This window comes from Pholcus phalangioides, unplaced genomic scaffold (assembly GCF_987345545.1).
Source record: "Pholcus phalangioides strain wild (caught in Gottingen) unplaced genomic scaffold, Ppha-v1.0 ptg000011l_1, whole genome shotgun sequence".
Lineage (NCBI taxonomy): Eukaryota > Metazoa > Arthropoda > Arachnida > Araneae > Pholcidae > Pholcus > Pholcus phalangioides.
In genome coordinates, this window is record NW_028301604.1 from 11,184,648 (window position 1) to 11,201,867 (window position 17,220).

A 17,220-nucleotide genomic window follows, 5' to 3' on the forward strand; every position below is an offset into this window, starting at 1 on the left:
GTGTAAAGAAAACGAATACATATTTCAACAAATCAAGAAAATTGGTTGGGAACTTGTGTCTTGGCCCGAGGGAAGATGTTCTCTCTCACACCGGAAATTCTCGTATGTTCAAAACAAGACTTTCAAAATACTGTATAATATTTCTGGTGGAGAAAAATAACAAGTGACGATATTTTCAAGCTCGTGTTCTCTCACTTCGGTCCCCTCTCTCATTTAGAAATATATTTTCATGTTTCGGATGTTTCGCCCAAAATATTTCCACTTGTTAGGAAAGAAAATGGTGAAACGTCTCAAAATTTGACTTATGGGATACGACATCACTTGCATTGGAAAAACATTCCTTGATGTTACTGCTATCAGGAGCGGCTCGAGAGAAAATATCTACCTGTGCGGGGCCTATTTTTGGCTTCCCTGGTTGATTTTATTTTTTATTTTTTGGTCGACAAAGGTTTTTTTTGCCCTTTCAGCTCGGATTTGGCGAGAACCGTGCGGCCGCACATGTCGCATGACCAAAGCGCCGTCCAAGCTGCTATTATCAAAATTAGAAAGTCTTAATTATTTTTCAATAGTCTTATCAGATAAAATATTTTGTGAGCGGAAGACTTCTCAAGTACATCATAAAATTGGAACATAAATGAATCGCTTCATGCAAAAAAAAGCATTAGTCACAAAAACTAGTTTTCAGAAAACAGCAAAAAACTGTTCAAGACTAGCATTTTCAGCATAAATTTTGAAATTTTAGCCATGGATATCTTTTACCAAACACCATCAAATGATGTTCTTTTCACATATGACACGTAAAAATATGTACTGAAGTGGGAAATGTCGGAAAGTAGATTTTGTGAGAAATAAACTTATGCCCTTTTTGTATTAAACGATTCAAATATTTTTTTTGAACGAATTTATTTATTGTCATTTATTAATTCTCCCTAATTAGTGAATATTTATTATATTAAGGCATAATTTAATAAATATTCGTTGATATTATTACAGATCACACGTTGATAACCGCGGCGATTCAACTTTTTTCGGTAGCTTCTCCTGATGAATCTAGTTTGGTATGTATTCTAGGTTTAATAAGTCTAACTCGCATGATCTTTGTCTTTCAGTAGCATGATAATCACTTACTTGCTGCTAATTGATTGAAGTTTGAATGTTTATTAGTCCTTAAAATTATCTTTTTGATGTTTTAGGAGTGGAACTGTTGCAATAAATACAGTATTTACAAATATTTACTTTGACATCGCGTTTAAATATGAACTTTTCCGAATTTTCTTTTAGCATTACGAAATAGAGTTTTTGTTAACGTTAACTTGGAATGATCCGAGATTGGTGTTCGATGATGGAGGCCGGTATCCATATCTGAAAGCTCTTCATCACGCAGATGCATTGTGGGTACCAGATATTTATTTCATCAATCATGGTGAACTTAAACAAGCTCTTGTTGATATGTCACTCAAAGTGTTCAGTGATGGCACCGTTTCGCATATCACTAAGTGAGTTTTACATTGCATCTTGTACAACGCTTTGAAATTTTAAAGCTTTCTCTGTAAGATAAAAAACTACACTTATATAACTTCCAATCTCTTCCACGGAAAGTCTCAAAAAATGGTCACTTCTGTTTAGAATTTCATAATTAGCCCCCCAGTGGGTATGCTCTTCCCCCCCCCCCAAAATGTGCATTTCTAATTAGCCCTCGTGACATAAATGTTCGTATGGGGACAAAATGATCGCAAATTATGGATAAAGATGCCTAAGAATAAAGTATTTATCCTAATGTTTTGACGTTAAAAAAATCTCCCATAAAGTTTACCGATATTGAAATCTGTGCATAACAGAAACAATTGACTAAAGAAAAAGGTTTTAACATAAAGTTTTCTCAATTTCGAAACTGTTATCGCATATATATATATATATTTATTTATTTATTTATTTTTATTTTTTTTTTTTACCAATTACCTTTTTGTCTATTTCTTTAAAAAAATGTCCCTCTCTTCGAAAGTTCTCGTAATTCATTTTCAATCACACGCAATGGCATATATTTATTAAAAAATAAAGTAGATAAATAATATTAGTAGATAAATAAATTCCTTTGGTGCTACCAATGATTACTTTCGAATGGATTTCTTCAATTCACAGCGGTAAGTATTGCGCATCACATGATCTTGGATGTGACATTACCGAAAATCGAACAAAAAGGCCGTAGGGAATTACTGTGCCCTGCCATTGAACTTGATCTTTATTTTATTGGAAAATGGTTGTTTCAACCGGTAAATGATTTGTGAAGGCTTAAAAAATATTCTTTAAATAATATTCTATATCATACAGCATATTCATTAAAGTTATTAAACCGATAAACCGTTTTTCATCGTTTTCGATCACATCATCAGTATCAATTTTTAGAAGTAACAGAAAGCGCCAATATTTCAGCTGAAGACTAAAAGCTCCTTACGTGATTTAATTTATATATTTATGCGTGTATTTTAATCACGAAAATTAACCTTTTACCACCGAATTAAGATTTGGATTGGTTTTCTTAATTTCTCCCTTTTATTTCCCGTTTGATCCTTTAGAGATATCAGCCAAACAATCCATCAAAAAAAATTTCTAGTATGTTTCCTTTGCTTGCCCATGTCCATAGAAACAACATTAAAATTAAAAAGAAAAAAAATAAATTTTATTCTTCCTTAAAAATGGGTGAATTAAAAAAATTAAATTTATCGCATAAAAATGCTGAAATGAATAAAATTTTTGTTTTGTAAATTAAGTTTGGAATATCACACCTTCAGGGGAAAAAATCGAGTACTTTCGTGTGCGAAAAATAATAAAACTGATGTTTTCAATTGGGAACATTGGGCGGAAAAAAGTTAATTGAATAATTGAATATTGAATATTTTAATTGAAAAACATAGTAATGTCAGTTCTCTGTTTTGATTGGGAAACTATTAGATTTTTCAAGTATAGTGGCACTATCTGTTCTGAACCGAGATGAACGAGTCATTACTAAGGATGTACAAGCGTGCATCCTTATTTTTGAGTTTTCGACTCTAATAACGCTACACAATACACAGTACAGTTCTAAGAATGTACTGTATACTATTTATGTAAGAAACATCGTTGAACTGGAAACGCAGAATTCTCAAACTTATTATGTATCACGAAATTTTTTCGGATTTCTTTCTATGTCATTCATCATGAATATTCGATTTCAACCTCTTTTCAAAATAAAATATTTAAGTCATTCGTTGCAAGAAGGTAGGGTTATCTTTAAAGCCGTCAATTCATACAAGGTCAATCATTAATACATATTTTATTTGACATCGTAATAATTTGATTTTAATCAGTTAAAATACATCGATTCATTGCACGCATGCAATACACAAGAAAATAAATATGTAGAAAATATATATGGACCTAGAAAGCTCTCCATGTTACATTTGTCACGCTTTTGTATCGCATAACGGACAGTTTTAAAGAAATGCAATGATTACAAATATCAATGTTCAGGTCACGTTTCAAGTAACAGACACTATGACTGCATACAGCTGCTGTGTTATCGAAGAATTAAATAACACTATACAGTGAAATGTCAAGGGCAAGACAAGACAGATTCAGACTTTTAAGTACATTGCTTAAAAAGGAAACTTTTGATGATATATGCAACTATCAGAGTCATCACGTCCTTCATGTAGACACAAACCATACCTTTTTTTTTCTTAGATCAACTCCAAACTATTCATCTTCGTCAAACACGTTCTTTTCCTCTTGCTCTGGAGATTTCACTGATATGTACGCCGTTCGCCAATACTATATCATCCGATAGACAAAAAAGTAAAATGTATAGTACAATTATTAATATGTTTCAGTGCGAGCCGCCATCGAATCAAAATTGTAATCACCTGACTTTTTTATAATAGCGATAACTTGATTGGCTATTGATCATTTGATTCTCTCTCAATTTCTTTTTATAGACGCAGTATGATTATTAACTGCCAGGGAAACCTGAAAATTTTTCCTTTTGATAATCCCAAGTGTCCTTTTGCTTTTGAAAGCGGTAAGTGAATTTTTCAAAAAACTCAAATCTGATACAATAAAATTACGTTATAACGAGAGCTCCAATCACGGAGAAAATTGTCGTTATAATGGACTTACCTGCGTAAGCGAATGTCAATTTTTTACTCTTTCAGGTTATAAATTGTTTGAAATTGCTGCTTTATGTGCATTTAAACGTCTTTTAGATCATTTCGTCGGCGAATGAACAGAACTCCATTTGTGAAATTGAGATTTTTGGTAATTCTCTCAGATGTTTTGCATGGAATTTCGTATTATAACAACTTAAAAGCTAAATCGTTTTGATAAGTTGTTATATCGCTGCTCACTTCCATGGCTGTATGGATTCATTAACATTTTTCCGAGAGCCTGAAAGTTTTTTAGTACCATTTGTTCAGTCATTTTAAAGACAACATTATACTGTAAGTTTGGATCAAATAATCCCTTTCAGTGACCGTGGTTTCTGGGAGAGACAAAAGCGAAATGCAGTAACATCGTCACATATCCCGTGTGTATAGTGGAAAAACCTAAAAAAGGAAAGAGAAGATAAAAATTTAATATTTCCTGGGGTGTCGGAAGTGTTTGGAACTTGTGGGTACTCGTCTTAATCTTTACGTGAAAAACTTTGATTTCTAAATCAATTCAATGGGTGCTCAGACCCATGCTATAAATTACCATGGGTGTTCAAGCACCCACAACATCCCCGGCTCCGACGTCACTGAATATTTCCGTATACATTCTTTGTTAAAAGTAGCTCAGACTAATGTTTACGAGGAGCATGTGTGATGATAAGTGTCATCCTAAAACCGGGATTACACTAAAAGTTTTATAAAAGTTATTTTACAAAACTTGAAACAATCAATAAGACTATTGGTTACATTCGCTCGATTGTAACCGATACGCCAATTTGGTTGTATTCCAAGTTTTATAAAAGAACTTTCTAAAACTGTTATAGTGTAGTCCCGGCCGTTTTGGCGTTTTGATATCTTTAATAACATCGCTAATAAACCGTACTCGGTACATCGGACTTTTACTGATCGTATTTCGTACTTGAATCAGCGTACGTATATAAGATTTGGTGATCATCATTCCGTTTTTGACACATACTCGTAGCTGCGAAAGTTCAGGATTTAAAGCTGAACAGTTCATTCTTGTAGACAATTCAACTTTGACTGCCACTCTTACGTTAAAAAAATCTGATTTACATACAGGGTGTATAGGCAACAGGGCGTACGATATTTTACTGGCAAACCGTTGATCCTAGAGGCATATTTCCAATCAGAAAAAGTATCCAAATAACATCGCATTTAGCGCTGTTTTTTCCCAACTTTCCTCCGTTTTTTAAATTCGAATATTTCTGCGAATGTTGCACGTAGAAACATGGAATTTTCTTTTAATGCCATCAGGAATGACGGCAACAACATTTTAATGTTTAACTTTTTATTTTAATAACTAAACAACCCCTTGCAACATGCATGGCATATCTGAATACTACACGCTATTTGGATACTTTTTCTACCATACGCCCTGTTACCCATGCACCCTGTACATATCAACGTCCCTCTCTCATTAAATGCTTCATATATTTCAGAGAGAAACTCTTTACATTGGTAATATATTCAATAAGTTTTTCGTCGTGCTGTGTTCTAGTTGCCCACGAGACGCCTGAGCTAGAGCTTACATGGTCCAAAACTGAATTGCCACTTTATGGAGCTTCATCTTTTCAATATCACAACGCCTATCTAGTCAAAAATGAAACTGGATTATGTGATCCGCGTCATACATGGAGAGGTAAGAATTTTTACATTGACAATCGTTAATTAACATCAAACTAATTTTTTTTCTGGGTGTCATAAATTTTAACTTGGGATAGAATTATTACAATACTATTGTATTAAATGCAGGGGCGGCTTAAACTTATCTGCCTCCCGGTTGCAAAGCCTCATATACCACCCTTAAAGACGACCCTGGTGGGAGGCTGTCAAGGCTTTATCTTAGTTCACTCTGTAATAAACCTGATTCTTTTAGTACAAAGCCACATACCATTGTTTACCGAACAAAAGGCCAATGACCATACGTCCCGCTTTTAAAGTAACTGTCCTGCATTCAGTTCCGGGATTATTTTGCTGTTCTTGATTACGCTAGATAACTTGAGATTCATGTTACAATCTTATTGATAAGCTATCGTTACCATGACCCCCACAACCGGCAGTAGGGCCCCCTATGCTACTTCACCAAACACCAACTCTGGCCGTATCGCTATGGGCCTTGAAACCTTTGGCCTTCCCTCTCTATAGTGAATTTATAGCGTGAGAAAACAAAAAATGACCAGAATCGTCCCTGGTTAGCCGACCGAATGACGGCCCAGTCCATATTCATATCAGCATTCATATCGTCCCGGGTTAGAGTCCTGTCAGCCCTGCCCTTGAGGGGGGGGCATGATCATTACTTACACTGATCCCGTAAAGGGCGTCGGAAGTATTTCGAACCTGTGGGTGCTCGTTTTAAGCTTCATTACGTAGAAAATTGTGATTTCTGAACCAGTTCTGGAGGTGCTCAGAGACTCGTGCTACAAATTCTTATCTCAACACAGCACTCCGACTTCAACGTCACTGCCCGTAAAGAGGAAGTATAACGAGGCGAGTTTTATGAAGAAATTTATTCAAATTTGTTTTGGTGCTCCAGAGTCGTACAAGTGAGAAGCCGAATCCTTTTTCCTTTGGTTCCCTAAAGTTTTCTCAACATCTTCGTCATAAAGATATGGCTCAAAACCGTGATATGCGAATTTTTACTACTGAAATTTTTAAAAATTTTGTGTCTGACTCAAGTTTGAGCTGAAGCTGCTTACAACTTGCCGCATGGGTGCACTCATACATCCTTTGCAGTCGTTTAAGCCACCCCTGATGAAAATGTTCATAAAATTACGACAAGAATTTTATTCGATATAATATCGGTTTTTTTTTTCTCCAGGTGAGTTCAGCTGTCTCCGTGTTCTTCTGGTTTTTACGCGAGATAAAGCATTCTACTTCAGCACTGTTTTTGGGCCAGGAATGCTTCTAGTATCAAGCTCATTCATAAGTTTCTGGCTTGATGTCAATGTCGTTCCTGCTAGAGTGATGATTGGCGTTACAACAATGCTTAACTTTTGCACAACTACGAACAATTTCCGATCTAAACTTCCAGTTGTATCCAACCTGAAAGCTATGAATCTTTGGGATGGTGTTTGCATGTTTTTCATATACGCTTCGCTTATCGAATTCGTCATTGAAAACTTTATAGAGCGAAAATACCGAAAACTGAGAAAACTTCAAACGCAAGAAAGGGCCTTACCTCCAACAAATGCTGAAAATAGGCATAGGTACTCCGAAAATGATGAAATAGTAAGTTATATCTTCGTATTTTTTAAACTTATATAATAGTCCATCTTTCCCTGACTTAACTGGTGCGAGTTGAGCTATGTCCTGCTCAAGATCTTTTTCACTATCAGCAACGAATTTTCAATTATATCGAATTCCATAATTGTCAGTATAAAAGTATCTTCCGCACGTTTGGCAGCTGATTTCATTTTTCAATTGTGAAACAAATAATTTTTTTTTCATCTAATAACCCCTTTCAATCTTCGAACCATTTAGCAACAAGTAATTTTATTTACATAGATGAAATAAATCTTCAAATTTATTTTTACGTAATATAACGACTTAAATTTTTTTCTCTCACATTTTAGTTTGTCCCCACAAGTAAAAATATTAGTTTTTCCATTTATCCGTCTTTATACATTATTTGTCTATTTGGTCCAAGCAAGTAATCATCATCATGGGACTTTTTTGCTTCATCTTAAAAAGACAGAAACAACATTTTCCCGCACCATATTCTATGTACGAACAAAATGTATACAATGACTTATTCATCAGTATCCAATCCTTTGTATGTGCATATCTTTTCTAACATCTATTTCTGGAGTGTTCCGTAAATGACGTCAATCCCTCTATCTATCTATCTATATATATATAAAACTATAGGTACAGTAGTTATATATATATATATATATAACTACTGTACCTATAGTTTTTTTTATTTAAACAACAAATTACGAGATACAAATAAAGTATATAATATACAAACATAAATTACATAAAAACAGCGACACAAAATGCACACATATATTACATGCACTATGTAGCTTCAAGAGACCCCTTGGTCTCTTGGACCTTGGTAAGGTCCTTCCAGCAAGCCTATATGGTTTTTATCATTGATTTTTTTTTCCCCATCAACAGCTCTTTTATTTATTAGATGTATTTTACTATACAGGGTGCATAGGTAACAGGGCGCACGGCACTCCACTGGTGAACCACCACAATCCCGGAAAAACACCTCAAATCAGAAAAAGCATCCAAACAACGCACAGCACTCACAAGGAAATGGCCCCAAGGTGCGTTCCCAAAAAATTATGAAAAAATCCCAAAAAATTCATGTACATTCCTCTCACCCAGAAACGCGTGAAAACAAAAAAATTAGCAGCGGAAAACCATTATTAAAGCCGCAAAAAATTGTTAAAATGACAATAGTTGGCTATTCATCGCCTCTAATGCTTCCCCTTGTGCCGATATCTATAATAATTTCTAGCTCTCCTTTTTTTCTTTTCTGTGGAATACACAGTGAGGAAAAAAACGTTTTTTGTCTGTTCGGTACGTCGGTACGTATTCGTATTATTCTGTTTTCTTTTTCTTTTTCGTCACACGTGAAAATTTCACGTAAACCCACTTATTGGCGGTCCCATAAGATTTTCTGATTTTTCCTTTAATTTATAGAAACTATGAATCCCAGTTCTGCAGAAATGTATCGTTGAATCAGACATTGTTAGAGCGAAATTTCACACAGTGTATTTTGCGAAACTTTTACAGTGTAACTTGTGCACCTTCTCCAGGGACATACTATGCTCATGTTGCTATGGAAGATTTACCATAAATGGGACATTTCTGTTGAATGTGTGACGTATGGTCTTCATACATACCAAGTGAACATTATGTTCATTACTCGAGCAATACCAAACATTTTTGACTTCCGGCATCCCTGACCTTCTCCAAAAAATGCCCTGTTTTTACATGATTGTTTCGCTAAATAGGCACGCGTTTTACACAGATTCCAAATCAACGTAGCTCCTAAGAAAAGTTACAAGATTGTTTCGAATGGGATATCCTTCCGAGAGAAATACGTATAATATTATAAGCCAGTGATCGATAACTACATCTAGAAACCATATTTCATCGGACTAACGAATATCAGACTCCCCTAGGGGGACAGAGCGGGTGCCATGGTTGGTCTGGAGGGCTAACGATCATGTGGACTCCGGTCTCAGGATTAGTAAAACATATCAAGTTGGAAAATCAATTAATGACGACATACGACATAGGTGCCGGAACCTATGGGCTGAAGCCATTTGAGCTTCCCCCCCCCCCAATAATTTCTGAAAAAACAATGCAATGCACCCTCCTCTCCTGCGTACGCGCTTGAGTCCCGTATATACGGGACCACACCAGCAACTTTCAGCCGACCCCCCCCCCAATGTTTTCTTCATGTCGGTGCCTCTGATTGATGATATGGTTGGTCAGTACCAGGGCCGGAACTAGAGGGAGCAGGGGGAAATGCCCCGGGCAGCAAAATTTAGGGGCGGCGATTTTAGGTGGGAACGAAGAACACCGTTATAAAATTATCGAATTTTAAAGTTGTGGAGGCGGCCTTTATCTTTTACACTATCATTTCTTATATGATAACCCTATAGGTGTGGGCGCCATCTATCTTTCTTAATGAGAATTAGCATCTTTCTATTTTAATAACACTACCGTAAGCACAAAACCCTTTACACAGTATAATTAAAGGGGCAATCATTTTACGGGATTCGTACCCATACTTTCACTTGAATCATCCCGACTTTTTTTCTGAAAACGTCTCATTTTTCAAAGGAACTTTATTTTTTATTGAAACCAAGAGGATGAAGATTATTTTCAAAAATTATACGGTATAGGATTTCCACATGACTTAGCATATTTTTATAATTTTGCCTATTTCGCTATTTTTAAAGGATAAACCTTTTTTTCATGATTTTTCAGTCATTTATATAAAAGGCATATTTTTTACATTTAATTTTAGCCTTTTACCGGCCAAATTCAGATTTAGTGTGATTTTTATAATTTTTTCCTTTTATTTCCATTTCTGATCCGTCAGTTTAGAAATATCTATCAAGAAATTCATGAAAAAAAATGTCCCTGTATGTTTTCTGGACTTGCCATGTTCATAGAAACAACATTAAAAATCAAAAATTAAATTTTATTCTTCCTTAAAAATAGGTAATTTAAAAAAAGGCAAATTTTGATGGCATATGTGTTGAAATTTTTGTGTTGTAAATTAAAGTTTGGAATCGTAAACCTCCAGGAAAAAAAAATTGAGTATCTTCGTGGACAAAAAATTTATTTTTCTGATGAATAAAAGCAGGGTTAATATATAAAACCAAAATGTTAACCAGGGTTTGATTAATCGCAAAAAAATCCGGGCGCCAAAACAATTTTACACACTAAACATTTTTTTCAACGCAAAACATGAAAAATAATGTTCCTTTTGACTTTTCCAAGACATCAAGACATTGTGACCGCCTTCAGTATTGGTAGGTACGCTTTATTCCAAAAATTAGCATTGTCCTCATAGGCGGAGATAGACTTGGAAGTCTGGGGGGGGGGGCACGATGATGATGATGTCAGTTCATATATGCATATATACATTAGATCAGTCAACTTCACCTTTGACGCTGGGGGGGGGGGGGCATTCCCCCCGTATCACCGCCCATGATTGTCCTCAATTTAGTAACCAGACATAGAAAATTTTGTATGCAGAGTGATTGCATAATAACTTCCCTTGCCGCATTTTACTGGCGAACCGTTGATCCTAGAGACATACTTCAAATTAGAAAAAATATCCAAATAGCGTTTATATATAGAACTCAGATACGTCATTCATAGAGCCCGGAAGTTTGGGCACTAAAAACGTCAAAATCATGGGCCGAGATACGGGGGAGGGGCAGCGTCAGAAGTAAACCTGACTGATCAAATGTATTTGCGTATATATGAATTGACATCATCATCATCATCATCATGTCCCAGCCTCAGTTATATCTCCACCTATGGTCAAAATAGGCATGGAAAAATGCACTAAAAATGCCTGAAATAGGTAGTAAAAAGGCATTTATAATTAATGGAAAAAGTAACTAACAGATACGATATTAAGGGTGCGTATACTAGCTAAAAAATTGACTGCGGTCATTGAATCTATTGTTTCAATAATGATAACTGCATCAATAGCTAAGTTGATATTATTGTGCCGAACAAAAAGTGTTTGTGGTCCTTCAAGGTTTGGTCAGAGTTTAGTTTAATCAAACATTTAATATGTAATTTTCTGCCGTACAAAATAGTGCTAACTGAAATTGAAGAATAATTATAATTATTTCAATGGAATTATTTAAAAAGCATTTTCATAATAAGAACATATTTTTCCCAAAATGTTCATATATCGAGCTTTGTATTCGATCGGTTTGCATCGATCTAAAAAAAAGATTTCTCAAATTCTGGAAATGATTTTTGCATACTTTTTTTGAAGAAAGACTTGTCATGGTTGTTCGCAGTACATTATGATTCAGGAAAAATAAAATCAAAACATTGTCCAGGACGCTGTCAGCTCCTTCCCCGACCTGTGTGAGTCATGACCATGAACTATTGAGACAATTATCGGTCAGATAATCATCTACAACTCTGTGCAGTACGTGAGCAAGACATGTTATGTGAAGCATTGAGGAGAAACCAACTTTTCCCTAATCGATTCTTTGCTTTTCTTATACATGGGTTGCTTTCGTCTAGAACTCTTAATATCTTGATGCGAATTCGTGCGGTATGTTGATTGCCACTGCATCTAAAAGATGAAAATTCTTTGTTACTTCAACGCCAATTTTCCTGTGTCTAAGGAACTTGCGCCTATTTGCGTTAAAAATGGGGCCAGGAGGGTGAGAAGGGGGCATTGCTGATAAGAATTATTACCAAGGGTTGAACATTAAAAAAAACTCTTCTGAAGTTCTCAATGATGAAAATATCTAAGTTCTACAGAATATTACTTATAAAATTCACGAATAAACACAAAAATAGTGTCGAAATGGGCATTTACGGCAGGAAAAATTCAAAAAAAACATTTTCACTAAAAAAAGTTTGAAAATAGGCAAAAAATCTATGGCATATTTTGCCTGAACTTCTGGGCTCTAGTAATTCATATTGCCAGGTGTTGTACAGTTATTGAAATATACAAATTAACTTTTTATATGCCGTCTTTCCTAAGGTCCACAAAAAATTTCGTTTCTAAGTACAATATTCGCTATAATATTTAAATTCAAATATCGGAGAGAAGTTTAGAAATAACAGCATATAAACGAGAGAAAGAAGTGTTGTCGGTTAAGTTATGCTTTCCTTTGCCAATTTTTTTAGTTTTCGAACTAAAATATCTCAGCGAATATTGCAGTTAGAAACGTAAATTTTTTTTCTTCTTCCTCAAGAAGAGACAGGACAAAAATTTTCTGATTGGGTTTTTGAAAACATGGTGTTCGTATAAAAAGCTAATTTTTATACTTTAATAACCATACAATCACTTGAAGCATGAATGATGTATCTGAGTTCTACACGTTATTTGGGTACTTTTTCTAATTGGAAGGATGCCTCTAGAATCAACGGTTTGCCAGTAAAATGCGTCAAGGGAAATTATGGAATCACCCTCTATATAGGTGCTAATCAGTGCCGTCTTAACTCATGAGCCCACCCGGGCACGGCTCGGGGGCCTCAAGATAATAGGGGACTCAGAAAAATGAGAAGTAGTTGAATTTTTTGAGAATTTGCCATGTAGGGCCTCAGAAAAATCACTTGGCCCGGGGGCCCATGATGCTCTTAAGACGCTCCTGGTGCTAATGCTAATTTTTTAGTCGCCATGGCAACCTGGTGCCTGAGATTTTTCAATCCCTGATTGTAACATAACTACAAAAGGAAAATTTGAGGTCTTTTTCTGCTTTACGACATATTTTCTTTCGTAGACCATTTTCTACCAGTTTTAAGTCATAAAAATCCTAGCCAATTATTAATCATAGCCACTTATAAATATTCATTTCACATTTTAGTCATATTTAACGCTTCTTTCGTGAAATATATTTTGGCACACTGTGGTATGCTAAGAAGCCCCCTATTTTAATACAGCTTGCTATCAGCGACACATGTAGGCTATATGTGTGACGACAATTTTCTTTTCTGAGTCCGTCGTTACAAATATGATATGTGTGCTTTAACAGCTCCTGAAATATCTATTTGCACCAAATTTTGTGCTTTAATTAATAATTTGGTGACAATTAATTAATAATCCTGGGCTGGTCTTGGGTAAATTTATTCGTCTACCTTACCTGGTAGCAAACATATGTGGGACAGGATACACTACACTAGAACCTCGCTATACGTCTCTCATTTATACGATGTTTTACATCAGTAGCGATTCATTTCTATACATTTTAATGTTAAAATATTTCATTTATACAGCACATAACTACAATTATTCGACGTTTTAACTTGAACTTGAACTCCAAATCTTTGAAAAACGACATCATTTTTATCCATCGAATCAGGAACGGGCTTAAGTATTTTGCGGCCCGGTGCGTAAATAGCTTTGACCCTCCGAAATTATTTTTCCTATTCCTTGAGGGGGCTGAAATAGCCTCAGCCCCAGGTTCCGGTGCCTGTGCTAGGAACCCTGTTGCAAAATGTGGGTACAGGCAAAATGCATGCTTGCTGCAGCTGAAAGAGTATTTAATTCAAACTCTGGACAGATAATTCGTCGTCTCGCCCTGACAGCCCTTCCATCGTGGTGCTACAAATATAAAGTCTGTATACTGTATATAAATACCCAGCTATGGCAAGCATGCATTTTGCCACTCCTGGCAGTTTGAAGTACAGTACGTCAAAAGTACGTCGTTTGAAGTACATAGAGTGAGAATTCAGGGCTCGTACTTGTCCAGCATCCGGAGCAGCAAAACTGCGTGCACTCTTGGCTTGGGCATGGCCTGGTTCTCGCATGGACAAATGGGTCACCCTTCCTACAAATTTTCAGGGTGGCGAAATTAAATGCTTTTTGCATTATAGGCACGGGTCTATCCCCTCCCTACGCCTCTGCCTCAAAGAACACTATGTATAAGGGGCCCCAAAAATAATATTTGCTCAGGCCCGAATTTATGAGGTACAGGCCCTGGGTTTGGGAGAGATTTATCAATATTCTAGACCTCGAGGTCTCCTGTCTTGGACAGAATTTTAATTGCTAATTGAATTGTTAAGAAATAAAAATATAACTCGATGTAAACAAAGTATTTTTAATCCGTTTTGCTAAAATTTAGCGGCCCGGTGCGGCTGCACCCTCCGCACCTGCTTAAGTTCAGCCCTGCATCGAATCCACATAATTTTTGTAGATTGTGAGAATTAGTCCCGCTTAGATGGTTTTTCATGCATATTGTCACCGCAAAAGCCAAAAATTTAAGTGTGATTGTTGACGGATACGAAAATAAGCATTTGAGCCGGCAATGACCCCATAGCGTTATTCTTGGAGGGTAGAAAAGTGCAACGAAAGTATTTGGGAGGATACATACAGGTCTGTTATTACAATAGGAAACTTGTACTGTGTCCGTTCTATCCATTAGAAAAGTTTTAAAGAACCGGACACAATGCATTAATTGTTTTGCTCGGATATAGAAATCAATCAACAAAACAAATGAAAATAAGAACTTTTTAAAGAAGTTTAAAATAGCGTTCTTTTTTTTAAATCTTGAAAGAAATAGCCCAACAGTGTTCGAAGTTTAAGCATCGGTAATGTTACACTAATTTCAGATTTATAATATTATTTTTAAAAACTCAATTTATTTATCACGTGTGATTTTTATGTAACAAAATTTAAAATTCGATTAAAGCCATTAATTAATACAAATACAAATACAAGGTCACAACAGGCAAAATACCCAACGAGGTGGATGAGAAAAAGACACCCATTACACACAAATATGGATGTCATATTTCTAAAATACAGCAACCCAATTAAAAGTAATTTCAAAAAACAAAACCAATATACAGTATTCACATGATAAAACATTATACAATGCCCATCCCATAAAATATATTTATGGTTGTCTTATTCTAAATATTGTTACTTCTCGATTTACCTCAACTTGTTTATCGTATTTCTTTTTAAACGTGTCAGTTGTGTTAGAATTTACCACTCCCGGAAGTAAACTATTCCATTCATTAACAACCCTATTAGAGAAAACTTCCCTGCAACACCACAACCTAGAATTGTCCCTTACCAATCAATACTGGTGTCTTATCTATTGATACTTGATATCTTGTCAAAGCAGTCGATTGGCGGCGTATTAATAATTCATGGTCCATCCCGTTGAAAATTTTGAACACTTCGGTCATATCCTACCTTCACATTTCAATGTAAACATATTGAAGAAATGAAGTCTCTCTTCATAACCCAAGCCCCGTGTGACAATAAGGACTCGCGTAACTCTTCTCTGCACCTTTTCAACCAAGTCTATGTCCCTCTGTAAGTATGGTCCCCAAAACCTTACAGCATACTCCAGTCGAGGACGAATTAAGCCTCGGAAAAGCGGAAGAATCGAATCACTTTAGGAGAACGTGAAGAGACCTTTTTGAAAATGAAACCGAGCATTTTATTTGCTTTTTTTGACCACCGCTGAACAATGTTCAGAAAACCTAAACCGCTCGTCAATGAGAATTCCCAAATCGGTGACCCTAGTTGCATCCGATGCATCCAAGTGATTTTGACCAAAACTGAAATTTTCAAACAAATTTCAGTTGTGCTATTTTCCCAACTATTCCATTGCATTTGGTCTCGGGGTATGCCTTGTTGAAATGTTCCACTGTATTTCTATCTCTATATGCATTTCAATGTTTTCTTGACTGATTTGTTCTCTTCATTTTTCAGTGTTTACAACCGATAGTAAAATCAAGCTCCAGTGTTGAACAAGATACTTCTCTCACAGAAAATCTCGAAAGAATCAAGCAACCAAAATTTGCCGAAATAGAAGAAGAAATAACTTTACAGGAAGACAAAGCTTCGTCGTCAGTGGATCTGCCTCCAGCGACCAGACAAAATGCTGGTGTAAATTCAAGGCCACCTCCTAACCTCATTGAATACATTCTGGTGATGAAACAAAGAGCAAAAAGTCTCGATGGCTTAGCTAAATGGGTGTTCCCGATCACTTTTGGATTGTTCATATCGTGCTTTTTCCTCACATACGCAATTATAAAGCCACGGCATCCTGAAAACTGGGAATTGGTTGGCGGAGAATGAACGATTTTTTGTGCTTTTTGTTTAAAAAAAGGAATAAAATTCTCACTCAAGTGTAAAAAAAAAATATTTTTCCCAAACAAAACCACTTTCTTGATAATAAATATATATTATAAATCAATCTTGATTATTTATATTATGCATCAATATTTTATGGTTTGTGTTAAACTGCCCATATACTCTACTACATGCCCCCTAAAGCAGGGGGTTTTTCAAACTGTGTGTCGCGGCGCCCTGGTGCACCTTCAACCTTTGTCACGGGTGCCGCGGAACGCCGACCGTGACAAAGATTCGTCCAAGCAATTCTTTGCTTAGACTGCTTAGGTGAGCCACGTACAAACGTTGATTCGAGAGTGGGGCACCGCGGGTGAAAATTTTTTGAGAACCCCTGCCCTAAAGTAAATTCATCATTATTGAATGACTACATCCTTACTAAACACGCAAAATTTATGAATGTTTGAAATTTTAATTACAAATAAAAAAGTTTAACTCCTTAAGCGACAATCCAGAGATATCTCGTCCAACTTGATCCGCTTTATTTTGGTAATCCCAAATTATTTCGGGTTCTTAAAACGTTCTCACATCGGCAACCCCAAGCCCAAATACCGATGGAAGTTTTCTTCTCCTGATAACATGTTTTCCTTCCCCTTCCTGTCAATCAACTGCCAGTGGGCGGAGTAAGCTTTTATTCAAAGTTTGATAAAAGAGGGATAGAGAAAGGATGTTTTTCCTTTCCTTCAAGGTAGT

At 35.8% G+C, this 17,220-nt stretch overlaps 1 protein-coding gene across 2 annotated transcripts in view; it reads left to right on the forward strand.

Annotated features, from left to right (window-relative positions):
* The window catches only part of LOC149080048 (glutamate-gated chloride channel-like), a 54,676-nt gene extending 38,082 nt beyond the window's left edge, over positions 1 to 16,594 (forward strand). For both annotated transcript variants that reach the window (XM_089238573.1, XM_089238574.1), the window contains exons 4-9: positions 994 to 1,058; positions 1,282 to 1,496; positions 3,972 to 4,054; positions 5,701 to 5,841; positions 7,021 to 7,430; positions 16,108 to 16,594. In XM_089238573.1, the coding sequence (XP_089094699.1) occupies positions 994 to 1,058; positions 1,282 to 1,496; positions 3,972 to 4,054; positions 5,701 to 5,841; positions 7,021 to 7,430; positions 16,108 to 16,476 (1,283 nt within the window). In that variant the 3' untranslated portion in view covers positions 16,477 to 16,594. The remainder of the gene's footprint in view (positions 1 to 993; positions 1,059 to 1,281; positions 1,497 to 3,971; positions 4,055 to 5,700; positions 5,842 to 7,020; positions 7,431 to 16,107) is intronic.
* Positions 16,595 to 17,220: the final 626 nt, after the last annotated feature.